At 40.8% G+C, this 18,583-nt stretch overlaps 1 protein-coding gene across 1 annotated transcript in view; it reads left to right on the top strand.

Moving 5' to 3' along the window:
- Nucleotides 1-18,583, top strand: part of LOC139286362 (cytosolic carboxypeptidase 4-like) — a 178,700-nt gene that overhangs the window by 53,929 nt on the left and 106,188 nt on the right. Inside the window, exons 2-5 of the mRNA XM_070907118.1 lie at nt 3,647-3,793; nt 5,075-5,206; nt 7,170-7,263; nt 12,937-12,974. Of these exons, the coding sequence (XP_070763219.1) occupies nt 3,647-3,793; nt 5,075-5,206; nt 7,170-7,263; nt 12,937-12,974 (411 nt within the window). The remainder of the gene's footprint in view (nt 1-3,646; nt 3,794-5,074; nt 5,207-7,169; nt 7,264-12,936; nt 12,975-18,583) is intronic.

Below are 18,583 nucleotides of genomic sequence, written 5' to 3'. Positions count from 1 at the left end.
ATCAGCTCTGAAGTGATGTTTTTCACCCAAATCAGCTTCGACGTGACCTTTTGACCCACATCAGCTTTAAAGTGACCTTTTCAATCAAGTGAGATGGAAAACACAAAGTGTAACTGAAATCATCTCCGAATTGACGTTTTCACCCACATCAGCTCCAAAGTGACCTTTTGACCCAAATCAGCCCCGAAGTGACGTTTTCACCCAAACTAGTTCCGAAGTGACCTTTTGGCCCAGATCAGCTACGAAGTGACGATTTCACTAACATGAGGTGGAAAACTCAAGTTTTGACTGGAATCAGCTCTGAAGTGACGTTTTCAACCAAATCAGCTCCAAAGTCACGTTTTTACCCAAATCAGCTCTGAAGTGATGTTTTTCACCCAAATCAGCTTGGACGTGACCTTTTGACCCACATCAGCTTTAAAGTGACCTTTTCAATCAAGTGAGATGGAAAACACAAAGTGTAACTGAAATCATCTCCGAATTGACGTTTTCACCCACATCAGCTCCAAAGTGACCTTTTGACCCAAATCAGCCCCGAAGTGACGTTTTCACCCAAACTAGTTCCGAAGTGACCTTTTGGCCCAGATCAGCTACGAAGTGACGATTTCACTAACATGAGGTGGAAAACTCAAGTTTTGACTGGAATCAGCTCTGAAGTGACGTTTTCAACCAAATCAGCTCCAAAGTCACGTTTTTACCCAAATCAGCTCTGAAGTGATGTTTTTCACCCAAATCAGCTTCGACGTGACCTTTTGACCCACATCAGCTTTAAAGTGACCTTTTCAATCAAGTGAGATGGAAAACACAAAGTGTAACTGAAATCATCTCCGAATTGACGTTTTCACCCACATCAGCTCCAAAGTGACCTTTTGACCCAAATCAGCCCCGAAGTGACGTTTTCACCCAAACTAGTTCCGAAGTGACCTTTTGGCCCAGATCAGCTACGAAGTGACGATTTCACTAACATGAGGTGGAAAACTCAAGTTTTGACTGGAATCAGCTCTGAAGTGACGTTTTCAACCAAATCAGCTCCAAAGTCACGTTTTTACCCAAATCAGCTCTGAAGTGATGTTTTTCACCCAAATCAGCTTCGACGTGACCTTTTGACCCACATCAGCTTTAAAGTGACCTTTTCAATCAAGTGAGATGGAAAACACAAAGTGTAACTGAAATCATCTCCGAATTGACGTTTTCACCCACATCAGCTCCAAAGTGACCTTTTGACCCAAATCAGCCCCGAAGTGACGTTTTCACCCAAACTAGTTCCGAAGTGACCTTTTGGCCCAGATCAGCTACGAAGTGACGATTTCACTAACATGAGGTGGAAAACTCAAGTTTTGACTGGAATCAGCTCTGAAGTGACGTTTTCAACCAAATCAGCTCCAAAGTCACGTTTTTACCCAAATCAGCTCTGAAGTGATGTTTTTCACCCAAATCAGCTTGGACGTGACCTTTTGACCCACATCAGCTTTAAAGTGACCTTTTCAATCAAGTGAGATGGAAAACACAAAGTGTAACTGAAATCATCTCCGAATTGACGTTTTCACCCACATCAGCTCCAAAGTGACCTTTTGACCCAAATCAGCCCCGAAGTGACGTTTTCACCCAAACTAGTTCCGAAGTGACCTTTTGGCCCAGATCAGCTACGAAGTGACGATTTCACTAACATGAGGTGGAAAACTCAAGTTTTGACTGGAATCAGCTCTGAAGTGACGTTTTCAACCAAATCAGCTCCAAAGTCACGTTTTTACCCAAATCAGCTCTGAAGTGATGTTTTTCACCCAAATCAGCTTGGACGTGACCTTTTGACCCACATCAGCTTTAAAGTGACCTTTTCAATCAAGTGAGATGGAAAACACAAAGTGTAACTGAAATCATCTCCGAATTGACGTTTTCACCCACATCAGCTCCAAAGTGACCTTTTGACCCAAATCAGCCCCGAAGTGACGTTTTCACCCAAACTAGTTCCGAAGTGACCTTTTGGCCCAGATCAGCTACGAAGTGACGATTTCACTAACATGAGGTGGAAAACTCAAGTTTTGACTGGAATCAGCTCTGAAGTGACGTTTTCACCCAAATCAGCTCCAAAGTCACGTTTTTACCCAAATCAGCTCTGAAGTGATGTTTTTCACCCAAATCAGCTTGGACGTGACCTTTTGACCCACATCAGCTTTAAAGTGACCTTTTCAATCAAGTGAGATGGAAAACACAAAGTGTAACTGAAATCATCTCCGAATTGACGTTTTCACCCACATCAGCTCCAAAGTGACCTTTTGACCCAAATCAGCCCCGAAGTGACGTTTTCACCCAAACTAGTTCCGAAGTGACCTTTTGGCCCAGATCAGCTACGAAGTGACGATTTCACTAACATGAGGTGGAAAACTCAAGTTTTGACTGGAATCAGCTCTGAAGTGACGTTTTCAACCAAATCAGCTCCAAAGTCACGTTTTTACCCAAATCAGCTCTGAAGTGATGTTTTTCACCCAAATCAGCTTGGACGTGACCTTTTGACCCACATCAGCTTTAAAGTGACCTTTTCAATCAAGTGAGATGGAAAACACAAAGTGTAACTGAAATCATCTCCGAATTGACGTTTTCACCCACATCAGCTCCAAAGTGACCTTTTGACCCAAATCAGCCCCGAAGTGACGTTTTCACCCAAACTAGTTCCGAAGTGACCTTTTGGCCCAGATCAGCTACGAAGTGACGATTTCACTAACATGAGGTGGAAAACTCAAGTTTTGACTGGAATCAGCTCTGAAGTGACGTTTTCAACCAAATCAGCTCCAAAGTCACGTTTTTACCCAAATCAGCTCTGAAGTGATGTTTTTCACCCAAATCAGCTTGGACGTGACCTTTTGACCCACATCAGCTTTAAAGTGACCTTTTCAATCAAGTGAGATGGAAAACACAAAGTGTAACTGAAATCATCTCCGAATTGACGTTTTCACCCACATCAGCTCCAAAGTGACCTTTTGACCCAAATCAGCCCCGAAGTGACGTTTTCACCCAAACTAGTTCCGAAGTGACCTTTTGGCCCAGATCAGCTACGAAGTGACGATTTCACTAACATGAGGTGGAAAACTCAAGTTTTGACTGGAATCAGCTCTGAAGTGACGTTTTCACCCAAATCAGCTCCAAAGTCACGTTTTTACCCAAATCAGCTCTGAAGTGATGTTTTTCACCCAAATCAGCTTGGACGTGACCTTTTGACCCACATCAGCTTTAAAGTGACCTTTTCAATCAAGTGAGATGGAAAACACAAAGTGTAACTGAAATCATCTCCGAATTGACGTTTTCACCCACATCAGCTCCAAAGTGACCTTTTGACCCAAATCAGCCCCGAAGTGACGTTTTCACCCAAACTAGTTCCGAAGTGACCTTTTGGCCCAGATCAGCTACGAAGTGACGATTTCACTAACATGAGGTGGAAAACTCAAGTTTTGACTGGAATCAGCTCTGAAGTGACGTTTTCAACCAAATCAGCTCCAAAGTCACGTTTTTACCCAAATCAGCTCTGAAGTGATGTTTTTCACCCAAATCAGCTTCGACGTGACCTTTTGACCCACATCAGCTTTAAAGTGTTGTATTCCAGCACAGGAAACACCAGCATCCAGTCAACCCTACCTTCTCTGTCACTGTTCAGGCACAGATCGTCGTATTCACTATATGATCAGCAAAGGTGGCAGCGAGGCCTTGCTGACTGCACTGGTCAACACCGGCCGCAGCTTCAGTCCCAACTACACCATCCTGCTGCCACTGCTGCACCTGCTGGCTAAAGTGGGACACAGAGGTGAGGATGGATGAAAAGATGCATAGTAAAAATATTATGGTTCAATTCAGGTCACTTTTATTTATATAGCACCAAATCATAACAGAAGTTATCTCTGTTTTCTCATATAGAGCAGGTCTAGTAAAGTACAGTTCCTACCATGATCAAGCACTCTGCAACAGCAGCAAGGAAAAACTCCCTTTAACAGGCAGAAACCTCAAGCAGAACCAGGCTCTGGGTGGGGCAGGAGGAAAGAGAACATGCAGTACATAGAGATGTAAAGTAATAGTAATGGTAATGGTAGTGATAATAATATTAATATGAGTATTAATCATAATCATAAATGTGATCTCTTTTCCTGGTTCCTGTCAGTACACGTTTGTGTGTTGTGTTTCGGAGGTGCTATGGGTTGTTTGTTCGAATGCTTAATACAACCTATGTTTTTAACTAAAGCTTAACCATAGAGGAGGCAGATCAAAAGTATGGGTCATTTTGGAAGGCAATGACTGACACTTTATTTTGTGGTTTAGGTTTGAGGACTTGTATTTTGTTTGTATTTGTAATTATCAAACATGTATTCTAGTGGACATGCCAGCGGATCAAATAAAACAGATAAAAAAGGCAATATTGTTCTGAGAATGATGAATATTGGAGGAGGATGGAGGATGCTGTCCAAGCTGCGGGTCATCTTGGACAATGTCTCACATCCTCCCCATGATGTGCTGGTCAGGCACAAGAGCACATTCAGTGGGAGACTCATTCCTCCCAAATGTACGACAGAGGGCCACAGGAAATCATTCTTGCCTGTGGCCATCAAATTGTTCAACTCCTCCCTCTGAGTGTCAGACACTCAGAATAAACAGACCGAATATCTGGACCTACTTCACCTGTCATATACTACCTCATTATTTATTCTTACTCTAAATGTCAGTGCAATACATATATATTCATACACAACAGTGCAATACATACATATATACATACATATATATACATTGTTATTGTTATTTTTTACTTTTATTTATCACTTAAATATTGTAAATGTGTATATTTTATTTTTTATATCTTATTTTTGTACACACTCTCATTTCTAAATTTATGCTACTTTCTACTCTTGAATGGGAGCACCGGTACTGTATAATTTCCCCCTGGGGATCAATAAAGTATTTCTGATTCTGATTCTGATTCTGAATATTGAGCTCCTAAAATACATTATATGGTCAGCTAATTGTACGTTGCTCACTGTGACGTTACTCTGTCTACATTCATGGACATGTATACAGTATATTTGTCTTTCTGCAGACCGCCGTATAGGTATGAAGGCAGAGGAGGCTGGAGCTGTGCTGCTGACTCTGAATCTGCTCAAACACAATGTCAAACATGCCAGGAGGGCAGCAGCCTGCCTCTGGGTCATCCAAGTCTTCTCTTCATCAGGTACAAACACACACACACACACACACACACACACACACACACACACTCCAATGAACAGAGCACTCACTGATCAGTTAATATGTATGTAGTACATATGTGTAGTACAACAAAAATGATTTATGGAACTTGAAACTCAAAATTTGATACATCAGCAGCTCATCATTACATGTAGTAAGCACTCAAACACATGAGTCAGAGCAGTGTTCAACCACTAGATGTCAGTGAAGTGGCAATAAACCACAGATACAAACTGGATGTATCTACCAGCCAAAGCTCCAATATACACCTGCCCTCCTGTGTGTGCTTTGGATGTCTTTAGACAATATTCATTATCATGTAAGCAACTAGGAAACTAGAAAACCTGTTTGAAAAAAAGAACCAGTGTTGTAAATGTGTATGGATTTGTCATCTGTTTATATGTAAAAGAAATATGCAGATTTTCAGATCAGATAGCTGATTCATGACATTTGTCACTTCTGGGACTCCAGTACTAACCCACAATTCTGGCATAAATTCTCTCTGAGTGGTAAATGTACCTGTTTAGTAACGAGAGGGTACTATTGTCTTTTCTACTTTGATCTTACAGTTCCACAGTCCTGTTCCTCTAGGGGACAAAAGAAACATGCAGCCGGATTTACTTTTGCACCTTGTTCCTGATGCATTCTACACCTGGAGTGGTCATGTCATTTATCAAACAGGCGCAGCAGCAATAGCACAGGTGTAAAAGGAAGGAAGGTAGTAGTTCCCAGCCTCATACTAGGATATTCGAATTAAGTAGTGAGCGAGGGAGGGCTGTGAGTGTCATTCATTTCAATTTAATTAAAATGACAAAATATTACTAGAACAAAACTACAATGGCATTTTAGGGCCATTGTAAAATTCAAATTTACAGAGCCAGGGGAATGGGGTAATATTCTGAGAAAAAAATCAACAATATTAGACCAACAAATTAAGACGAGACTATGTATGAAAGAAGTTATTAAACATGATGATTATGTAACCAAGCCAGAAACTCGACCGGGTCCTGCTGCATGCTAAATTATTGACAATGCCACCTTGGGACTTTTGCCCAATGAGTACATTGAATGAATTGCAGACACAAATACATAACAAAACAGATGAAATGACATAAGGGTGTGGATGTATACAATTAACAAAGGAAAAGGAGGCACTTGCGCTAATACAAACGTAACCGCCCCTTACAAGAATATCATGAAATTTGAGACAAACACTTCAAATAAAAGATCAATAAAACAAAATATCTGCACCTGGGAGAAATCCTTGATCAATAAATATATCTATTAAATTATTCTGGGTGAAACTTTCAAGACCTAAATCTAATCTAAAAGAACCACCATTAATGTTAAATAGGAATAATAAAATGAATTGAGTAGCGGAAGAGTAGGATCAGAGCTTCCTTCCATTTCATTGGCCGAGCGGGCATGTAACCTGACAGTTACAATTACAGTAAATCCAGTTGTAAAATTTAAGAATGGAATGACAGTTGTTAAGATTTAAAAACAGAAACTATGGCAGCAGAGAGACGACTTAATGGAGGACTATTCCAGACTGAGGTGCCAGCAGTTAAACACCCATCACACCTTTATTTTTATCTAAAAGGCCTAAACTGGCAAACTGTACCTGTACTTACGACAGTACAGGTTCACTGATGACATGTGGAGACGTGGATGTAATCAGTCCATATTCTAAAACAACTAGTGAAAAGAGGCCAAAATAGGCATGAGAGGAAAACTTTCCCCATCTGGTGTCCTAAAGTCCACCCTCACTCACAATGGAGTAGTTTGGATACTGTGTTTCTTTGGTACTAAAGCTTGCAGTTTCAGATCAATCTAGTCGTCCAGAGCATCTCTGTTTACACTCATGTGTCTAGCAGCTCAGCAACGCTGCATTTTCCTTCGTTAGAATTCATGTTTTTAGTCGGTTATGTGTTCACTTTTTCCAGTTTCTACAGCAAACCTAATAGGAGAAAACCATGGACTGGATGTCATCTACTGCCTCATCCCTCAGTATACCACCAAACATCTGCACACCATCAAGTATGTATGCCCAGCCTTCTGCATGTGACACTGACCACATACATGCCCATATCTCTTGGTGACATATGCTAAAGAAAGGAGAACTGAGAACTGGACTGGAGAAAACTGTCAGTGGTCACAAACAGTACCTGGATAACATTGACTGAAAGACAGACATTTGCTTAACAACAGTACAGTACAGTACAAAATGACCACTCAGTCAACACCTGCAAGCTGGCCTCCTAGCCTTAGCCTGCAAGTGTCAGCTAATTTGCAAATAAGATATAGTTGACGGAGGTTATGGCCCCTGGCTGACCCACAACGTGAAATATAATCCTTTTCTCAGAACCCAGGACCAGACCACAAAGATGGATCACTGGTGTCCATGACTTGTTTATTTATACTTTGGCAGTTTGTGCAGCTAGAATTAGCATCTGGTTGGCTAGGCAAGGCCAACATGGGCAAAATACTGAATTCCAACTAATGACCTCCCTCACCTTTCATTTATTTCAAATGGCAGTGAGTGATGGTTTCAGATGCAAAGGTATGCATATATGGTGCAATAGAATCACTTACTGTGGGTAATCAAAGTGAGCCCATTTATAATATCACAGATGTGATAACAAACATTACCGAATGCAGTTTGATGATGGTTGGTTGTTGAACACTTAATAGCAACATACCTTTGAGAGAATTCATTGTCCCCAGAAGATGAAATGTCAACATTTATTGGGCAGGCTGCAGTGAAATTTGCGGGCTTATTTATCAATCCAATTGTACCACCCTGACGACAAACATTACATTTTTATCTCCACTACTGGTAAGGCTGAAAGAATAATAAAACTAAAAAATTTTTAGACTGTATTATAGGTCTACAAAATTTGCAGACTGCAGACTTTTAGCTTCATTTGAATTAGGCTTTATGAAACTCTTGGTTACTGTCTGGTTTATTAAAGCCATCTGTAAAATGTGCATCATCCAAGCTGCATGGAAGTATTATAATTGACAGGGAATCACGATATCAACATGTTGTTGGTCTCAACACATCATCATTTCTCCCGACTCATGCATAGACTCTATCTCTTACGTAAGCCACCATCTTTCCTCTCTTGGATTGTAAGTCCTCTTCCCATCTGTCTCTGTCACAACTGATGGCATTTGGCTTAAATAGCCAGCATCCTCCAGTATACCCAATGGAGCATGCCAAGAGCACCAGGAGTACCGGCCTCTCCGCCTGGCTCAATGCCAGGCATACCAGCCCCTGATCAGCCGCTAGTGAACATGAAACTCCCCAGTGGTGTGAGGAAATCGGACACTCTGACATCACAAATTTATAGTCCTCAGGGTGGGTTTTCTGTGTCATTTTCCTGCAGAAGCCAGCTGTTAATTGTTCTAACACAATTAGAAGACTCTGGGATTCCAGATTTCAAAGCCAGCTGCTACTTTGGATAATTTGTTAGAATTGGCAGCTGTGAATTCCTGTGATGTAATGAGAGCAACGAGGCAGGAGATGTGCTATTTCCCTTAAGTGTGAGAGGCAGTTAGGTTAGACATGTCTGTCACACTGATTTATCCAATTATAGCTGTGATATGGCGACCGTAAGATATGCCGGTTGGCTGCTGTCCACACTTTTAAAGCAGTAAAGTCAGTCAGACTGTCCAAAGCTGTACAACTAAATCTATCCATCTATTCTCAACTGTCAGCAGCAGTTAATCCCTCACTCCCGTCTGTTATCCTTCTAGGCACTGCAGTACTCACTATCCTCTTTAGATGGCTGCAGGTGTGAGCTACTGTAGACTGCAAACTATTCATGAAACCAAGCCTGTCAGGAAAGTCTATGGAAGTAAAATATGCAATGCCTTAATTTTCCCTGTGCTGACTCCACCCATATACCCATATATAATATACCACCCATGATGCATTATAGACTCAAACGTTGCATTCCAAAAGTGTGCATATTGTTCTTGCTAATTTGATTTTGATTTACCTCACGGTTCCCCCAGTTACCTTTCCATTTGCAGATGCTAATATCATTTACAGCAAAGGGCAAAATGTTGTTGACCACGTGCACACCCTTAACACTTTCAAAATGGCAGAATAAATCACATGCTGAACAATGCAATTGTGGTCTACAAATATTCTTTTCCATAATAAATTTGGTTTTCCCTGTTGATCATGGCCAGCAGCTATAGTGACCTCTGTGAAGGGAAACGCCAGCCACATGGCCGCCTGCCAACCACAACCCAACACCATGTTCAAACATCTCTCCATCCAGCAGTAAATAATTTCTTGTATAGCATGTCTTTTCGCACATCTCACATTTGTCAAATGCTTGGCACTTCTATTTTAAAGTGACACTCTGGAACGTCAGCTTGTTTACCTCGAAAGCATGACAGGAGCCAGTAAAAACACAGAAGAAGATCAGGTGAAGAAACATTCCTGTAAAATAAGGCTGTGTATTTTGTACTTTTTTGCTGCTCTCTTACATGCAGGTGCACAGGATGGTACCGTATGTCTCTGGTTGATTAGTTACAGTAGTGGCTTGATGCTCAATACATCATGTGACACCTTATATTCAAACACAATGTAATAACTGACCTGCTTTGCACAAGTTAAAGCATGCACTGAGAAATATATGGCTTCAATTGACTACATTGCCATCAACACTGAGTGGACATCCACATAAAAGGTGGTGAATTTTCCCTTTAAGAATAAAATAACATTCATGTTTGACTGCACTACATCTCAAATGGTTAAAATGATATTTGTCAAGGGGATAGTTTAATGATGAGTATAATATTCATTTATTGGGATATGTGCTGTCCAGCCCTGCGATAAACTGGCAACCTGTCCAGGGTGTACCCTGCCTCTCACCCAATGTCAGCTGAGATTGGCTCCAGTCCACCGCAACCCTGCAAAGGATAAGGGTTTATGGAAAATGAATGGATGGATGGATGGATGTGCTGTCCAATCATGATAGACAGTACTGCTAATTGGTGACATGAATGTTTCTGGAACTTCTGGTTTATATTCATCTCATAAAATGAAGTTGTGAGAACTCTTGTGAGAACCGTGCCATCAGTGGCAATGGCCAATGGTAACAGGCCATGTGTGTGCACATGTGGATGTATATACCCAACCGGTCAAAGCAGATGACCGCCCACCTAGAGTCTGGTTCTGCTCGAGGTTTCTGCCTCTTAAAAGGAAGTTTTTCCTTGCCACTGTCGCCAAAGTGCTTTCTCATGGTGGGAACTGTTGGGTCTCTGTAATAACATTATAAAGAGTCGGCCTAGACCTGCTCTATTTGTTAAGTGTCATGAGACGACTTTTGTTGTGATTTGGTGCTATATAAATAAAATTGAATTGAATTGAAATAATGACTATGCCGTGCATGCTGGTAATCTCGTTTCTACAGAGTGGGGCCATCCAAGTGGGAACTGTGCATGAATAAGAGGCATTAAAATGACTTGTAGATGTTCAGGGTTCAGCATAATCCTTGCGCCAAAATATGCACCAGCTCTTCTGCAGCTGTATGTGCAAAGAAAATTGACCACAGCAGCAAAGGCCAACTTGTACAGTGGATGCATGTTGCCATTGTACAGCACATGTGTTGTTGTTTCCTACTTGCTTTCTTGTTCTTCTCATCTTTAAAATACATTGGCTGTCTGGTTTTATGGTGTGTGTTTGATGGAGGCAGAAGATGTTTGGTTTGGGGGTACCCCAGACCAACAAGCCAGTCATCAACAACAAGCTGTGCACAGTATATCACTGCTGCAGGCCTTGATATTTTGAATATTGCAGGAGCCACAATTACTCCAGTAATTGCAGAAAATGTTTAAATCTTGTTTTCTTGAGGAAGAAAAGCAGAAGAGACAGGCAGAGGATTGAACTTTAGGTGATGACTTGACATCCGCTCTGAGATATCTGCCAGGTAAAGGGATGCATGCCTCCACCTGAGTGTCAGATGGAGGGGATATCTGAGTATTGGAGAAGCCATGTGAGTGTATGACCATGCAAAGCATCCTTGTGCAGAAGGGGGAGGAGAGGGCCCAGGTCGGAGCCTTGTGGATCTCATACTGACAGGCTGTGTGGTTCACTTCGCTTGATTGTCCCTAGTGTGCCTCTTACCTCAGGGAATCCAGCTAAATAAGGCAACCTTATCCTGAACTCACACCTGTGCATATAATCTTTCCATTACTTCTTTGGATGAGTCAAACAGTCCATAAATACCATTATTTTGGCAGAGCACAGGAGTCTGAAAAACTGACTCCAATTCCTGTTTAGACTGAAAATTTTACAAATTTGCACATTTAATATTTCACAAAAACTAAATATCTTTTCATATGTGTCATGGAATATATTGCTTGTGAGCACTGAGCTTTGGAGGACCATTAATTACTATCATTCTCTTCTGTCTATTGTTGTAAAATGTACACAAATGATGCAAATGACACATCTGTGTGGTGTCTCTTTAAACATGTGTATAAAATGACACATCCCTTTAAAGAGTGTAGTATTTCCCATCCTCATTAAACATAGCATTAACCCTTGTGGCTCTTGGCCCCTGAGGTTGTGACCTCTCATCACCCTTTGGAGCCTCTGTTTGTGACACCCTGGTTAACTTGCTTGTAACACTACACATGACAGTGTTACATTCTTCATCTCAGTATGCACACACACACACACACACACACAGGGGGTCAGATATAGACATAGAGGCACTGAGACTTAATTAAGAATCACTTAGTTGTGGATCACCAGGGAGCTGCTTGAGGAATTGATCTGCTGTCAGACACAGTAGATCTATACGCCTCGGATCAATACCAACAGTAACATCAATACAGCCTCTCTATTTCCCAAAGCAAAAGGCAGGGCCAGCACTATGGGCTGTTTTGACTTCATTCCACACCTCCATCTAGCACAACCCATGTGACAGAGGTGTGGAATCAAGTCACATGTTGTGGATGTCATTGAGGAAATACATGTAGGAGGGAGGAAAGGAAGAAACAAATAAGGGAGAGGGGAAGAAGACTTGAATGGAGGATGAGAGGAAGACAGGACAGGAAGGAAGAAGAATAAAAGACAAAAATCCAGGAAGAAAGAAGGGAGAGAAAAGAGAGAATGGAGAATGAAAGAGGGAGAACCTGCCTAAAGCCTGTCAGCTGCCCTTTACACTAAATGACCAAGAGAAAACGAAGCCATGCCATTATTACATATAATCATAGATTTCTAGGTGTGTTGTCTTAATCAGTTTCTGTTCATTTAAGTGACAACCTCAAATAATAAAACTATCTATAACTAGATCTTGACACACCTCTGACCACTGATGGATTTAAAGCCCATCAATAGTCACATCTAGTACCACTTTCTAAAATAAAGTTTAACATTTGACATTTCATAATGTGGAAAGGAGATAGATTTTTCTTGATTTTTCAGATGTCCAAGAATATACTGTGATGACTCAAAGCTAAAGCTGAATATGACAACTCAACAAGACCCACAGCAAATGCACACATTTGTCTGACTATATGATTAATTCAATTTGGTGTGTGCAATTGTACCAAAACACGCACACTCATTTGCCTGCACAGTCACACTAGTGTATCATATACACTTGCACATGTGTTTGAATGTTAAAGAGTGTGTTTATTATAATGTCTGAAGACTAACTGCTCCCTCTGTTTCTTTTCCAGGGCAGCCATTAATGCCTTTGCTGCTCTACTGTGCACAAGTAAGTTTTTCATGACCTTCATCATTCTCCAGCTGATGGTTTCATCATCATCATCATCATCATCACCACCACCATCATCATCATCATCACCCTCACTACACAATACTACTCAAACCATTCTCCAGGGGCACACTGACAATGCTTGTGATTCTGAGGCCACCATTTTCTTGTTTAATGATGTATTTCTCTATAGTATACTGTACCGAGTGCAGCTAGAGTGGGTTTGAATAGGAAAAGAATGTTCCTCTATGTAAAACTCTGTCTTTGTAATAGCTAACAAACTGCTGGGTCCAGCAAAATAAATAAGAAATAAAAAGGAATGGCATTAACAAGAGCTGTGTATAGGTTTTAGAAAGTAGCAATAAACCAGACTAAGAGTTTACAACCAGGCTAGCAGCTCCATGAGGCTGTAAGTCAGCATGCTAACATGTGCACAATGACAATGCTAACATAATGATGTTCAGCAGATATGGTATTGACCTGATCAAGTCCAGCTGAGGCTGATGGGAATGTCATTGGTTATGAAGGTATTTGGTCATAAACCAAAGTATTGGACACACTAAAATGTTGAGCTGATGATGGTGTGAAGTTATTAGAATTCATGCTGATGGGAAAATTAATGTCTGAACCACATTTCATCACAATCCATGTTTCAGTCTGGATCAAAGTGGTGGACAGACAGACAGACAGACTGACACTGCCTCCGTAGAGCCATGCTAGTAATGTGACTACAAAGCTACTGCTGCTGAGTGGAAACAGTGCTTCAGGAAGTGTATCAAAGTAGTTAAATCACGTGACATTGTTACGACACCACCAGTGTTGGCACCGTAAAAGTAGCGGGTGGAAGTAATTACTTACTTTTTAATGAGGCAACTACTAACTGTAACTAATTACTGTTTTTTGGCAACTAGTACAACACTGGTGAATACATTATTGTCAATTCTCAAAAAAAAGCGCATTTATGGCCAAAGTCTCAAATAGCTGGCAGGAACAAATAAAGGCCTGTCACTTACAAAGGCCGGGTGAAAAAACTTTGACAGGAGTTAAATGACCCATACTAGAGCTCACATGGTAAATACAGAACAATGTACAGTATATAATGTCATTTCTACAGCACCATTAGAAACAAACATTTGAATTAAGTTAATGCAAACTCAACAGTTTGCTCATATTTACTTGTTGTCTTTATAAATTCAACAGTACATTTCCACACTCTGCTGTTTACCTTTTTTTTTCTTTTTTTTTTTTATCACTGTTAAGCTACCATCAGTGAAACTTAAATTGTCCAGCAGATTTCAATCAGATTACAATTAAAAGTCCATCAGGAAAGGGAGAGATTCATTCATCAAAGACTTTTAATGTGAAAAACCTGTGTAGAAAGTGTTGAGTTTCAAAGCAAGAAAGTGGAAGCATCTAGGGAAAAGTAACAGGCTGGCCCATAGAGGCAGAGGAGGTTGCTCCTCCTCTATTTTTGAAAGGCAAGAGGGAGATATAAAAAATGTAAAAAAGAGTAATTGGTTGAAATAAACCATTACCAAACGTCAGTATCATTATAAAATATTTTTCTTTCTTTTGGAAACAAAGTATTTTTGAAATTCTGATTAAAATGCTTGAACAGCAACACCTGCAGGCAAGAGGGGAAAGGGTAGTCCATGTGAAGTGGTGGTGGGGGGCAGAGGAGGATAGGCTCCCGCTGTCCTCCTTAGGACGGGATCTCTTATATCAATTTAATGTACTTCATTTTATTCATGCTAATCTGTTATTGGCCAAAACACTTAAAGTGATGCTCCAATGGAGGACGTCCTCCCTAACCAATCAACAACCAGGATACAATATTGACATCACGTTGGTCCAATGATAATTTGCAAATGTCACCTTCAATTCTCTACCACAGTTTTGTATGTGAGTGAGTGTGACCAACTGGCAGTAAAGCTATAGATAGATTCATAATTTCATACAGTAACATATTAGAAAAGACATTACAATACAAACACGCCTGGGACTGGACCCAGCATGGGCGACGAACTGCTGCACGGAGGGTGTTCAGGTGAGGTCAAAGGTCACAGCTGAGATTTACAAGGACATAGGGCATGAAATATTATTTTCTAGTTCAATTTATTGTTATTTTAAGGATTTTGGGATCACTTTACTAGATAAAGGTAAAACTACACACCTCCTCTGGGTCAAGTGTTTTAAAAATGTAATTTTTTAGTGATGTGTTTAAAAGTAGTCCACTTTAACACCAGTTCGTCACACTGGGGTGGTTTTCAGGACTGTTTGATCTCCATCCTGTTAAACTGACATTACGTAATTTTTCAGCTACATTTGTAAGGACAGTATAATGTGTATAATGCACAGCACACTGTTGCACATACTGTATAATAGGTGGAAGTATGTAGAGCTGGGAGGGATTGGAGGGTTCAACTGTTGACAGGTTTTTAAACTAGATGTAATGTTACAAGTAGAGAGTGCGGCCCACCAATTTAAAGATACATGTGTTTATAAAAAATATATGTGTTACATATAATAGCTGTTGCCATCTAGTGGAAGTGAATGTTGAGGAAGTAATGTTTTTCAGGTTGTATTATTACCTTGGATATAAAAATGTGAAGTGTGGTTAAGTCACACCCTGCTTTCAAGTAATGCAAATAACTGCAACACAAGTAAACCAGAGGCCCTTTCTGAAACTACTGCAGAGTGGTATGATTTCTTTAACAAACTGTGCTACAGCCTCTCTCCCCTCCTCTCCTCAATTCAATTCAATGGGCATTCATTGGAATGAAAGTATGCACAATAATAATAGGAACATTAACTCAATATATATATATATGTATAGTATATCCTATGCATGTATTTGTGTGTGTGTGTGCGCTGATAGTTGACGGTAATGTTATGGATCATATGTAGCAACAGAGTAATTCACTCAGTAACATTCTCCAATTACATTTCTTATGTGGGTGTGTGTCCCTCAGGTTGTGGCATGCTGATACATATTGGACAGCAAAATATTCCCTGTCTCCTTCTCCTTGGGGTATTTTTAATACTCTCTCCTCTCCTCTTCTCTTGTCGTCTCTCCTCTCCTCTTGTACTGGCTACATGTTACGTAACTGTAAAAACGACTAGTTATGGGACTCAGAAGTCATGTGTTGTCGTGCCTGAATTTTTCCAACAGGGGTCACTTTTGCACTTTGTTTCCAGTCCTGTGGCATTTACAGGCTGAGCACCTATTCGATCTGATTGTGTGTGCAAATGAGTGTGTGTGCTTGAATCTGTGCTATTGTTTTCACGCACATATATACAGTGTGTGAAACATCCATGATGTCATCTTATTGCATTCTGGATGAGCTGTTAAAATATATGCAGCCTGACATGGCAGGAAAGGCTGTGACAAAGGTCTGTTATTGTGGACCAAACTGTTCACTGGGTGAACGGACAGGACGAACAGATATATTGACTGACTGACATCGTTCTGAAGATCATTTTGTGATCACAACTCATTATATGTGCTTTTAGAAACACAGCAACTTGAATGTATCATCACTTAGTTCATGTGTGAACACCGAGTAGAACAGACGTTAGTTTGCTAGTTAGTTACAACCTCGATGTTCCTCTTCTAGCCCAGCAAAATGCACGTGCACAGTTGGTGTGTCATTTGGTTGGAGGGGCTTAGCGGAGTGATACAAGGCAGCAGAGATAGGCAGAAGGTTTAACCCCCTGCCCCCCCAAACGCACACGCACATGCATTTTTTTAAAAACTAAATGCAAAGGGGTAGGTGCTAGTTATTTTGACCAAAAATATAATTCAATAATATTGCCTACTGTAGCTTTAATTGATTCTATCCAGTCAGAATTCTTGATGCATGTATACCTGCCCTACAACCATTCAATGAAAATAAGTTAGAGTAAAAATGGTTTTGGATCTAAGTTAGCAGCAGGGCTTCTACCAAGAAGATGCAACATCCTGCCTGTCTGTAACCCTGTGGGACTGCAAATGAACCCTCATCAACTCAGAAAATAAAGTCAGCAAACAGTGATGCTTCCCTCTTCTCTCTCTGTCTAAACTTTTTATTTTCTTGTTGCGTACACAGTTTTTCTTTCTGATGCTCTTGTCTGAACACGTGGACACATTTTGTGTGGTGACAGTTTAGGGAGTCACTACTCCAGAGGCACTGAGAGATTTGGAGGGCTCTGAGCTTTTCCATGATTTATGCAATGTTGTGCTGCACTTCATGTCAAAGTGCCAATTTGCACAGAACATCAAGGGGACTATGTTTGCTCATAAACTAGAACACTGAAATGAGCCTGCTCTCAGTGTTTCACTTTGATCTATAAAGCAAGCAAGTTGTGAGTGAACATAAAGGCAGCAATTACACTAATATCAAGTCATATTTGTAGATTTGAAGTATTTTCTTCCAGGCAACCAATATTTTGAATGCAGTTTCCCTCTTGATGCCAAACCCTTATTCTGTGTTTGGCATTTCATCCAATAGCGCTGTTTGTCTTTGCTTTTCAGGACAAATTCTGACAACTCCAAAAGCAGCTTTTAACACATTTTTGAAAAGCATTAAGGATGTGTGAAGCAGGGTTTACACTTGTCTTTATTCTTATACTGCCTTAATTGGCTTTGTTCAAATTTAGAATTATTTTAACATAATCACTAATTCCTCTAATATTTCTGCATGTTATGTTTGGAGACTACTTTTGTAGATAAGCATTACCTACAAATAATGCTCCCTATTTGTTACAGCAAATGTGTCTTTGTGTCCTGTATGTGTGTGTGTGTGTGTGTGTGTGTGTGTGTATGCATGTGTGTCTGCATGTAGGTAAATGAGCCTTCCGCAAAATGTATCTTTTCCCAGTGATTATTTTGCAATTTATATATTTCTTGACAAGGGCTGTCTCGAATACCAATTTTGGGGTTTTGAGGTTTCAGTGAGAATTACCTTAGAATTCGTACCATTGCCAAACGACGTAAACTTCAGATAGTTCCAGGAAGTTCTTGGCAGGCAATTAGAACGCGTAAATATAATACATCTATGGTAAATACAAAGAGATTGAAATGGGCTTTTTGGTAATTAGTTAGAGAACGGAGCTGACGCAACTCTCTCTCTGCCTGGCTCTGGAAAAACCTCTACGCCTCTAAAACCTCTACTCTATGCCAGAGGGTGGAGACAAAAGTTTCGCACTCCAGCTTTAAGCCAATGGCAATTTATACTGCCCCCCACAATGTTCTTGGAAGAGACCCAAAACCTCTCCTCCGGCCCGTATCCCTCCCAGTCTACCAGATACTGACGGTCACGACCCCTGCGATGGACCGCCAGTTGACACTTCACTGGCTCACCATCAATGACCCAGGGTGGAGGGGGTCTGGAGGAGGGAACCAGAGGACTCGTCTTAACGGGCTTAACCTTGGAGACATGGAAGGTGGGGTGCACTCTCATGGTCCTCTGAAGTTGTAGCTGAAACGACGTAGGGTTAATCACTCTGAAGATGGGAAAAAGGACCCATGAACCTGGGTGCCAGCTTGCAGGATTCCATACGGAGAGGGAGATCCTGAGTGGACATGCAGACCTTTTGCCCCAACTGGTAGCGAGGAGCTGGGGTGCGAT

Source organism: Enoplosus armatus, chromosome 6 (genome assembly GCF_043641665.1).
Source record: "Enoplosus armatus isolate fEnoArm2 chromosome 6, fEnoArm2.hap1, whole genome shotgun sequence".
In the NCBI taxonomy this organism is placed as follows: Eukaryota; Metazoa; Chordata; class Actinopteri; order Centrarchiformes; family Enoplosidae; genus Enoplosus; species Enoplosus armatus.
Note: the sequence above shows the minus strand (reverse complement) of the source record. Positions and strands in the feature narration are given on the sequence as shown.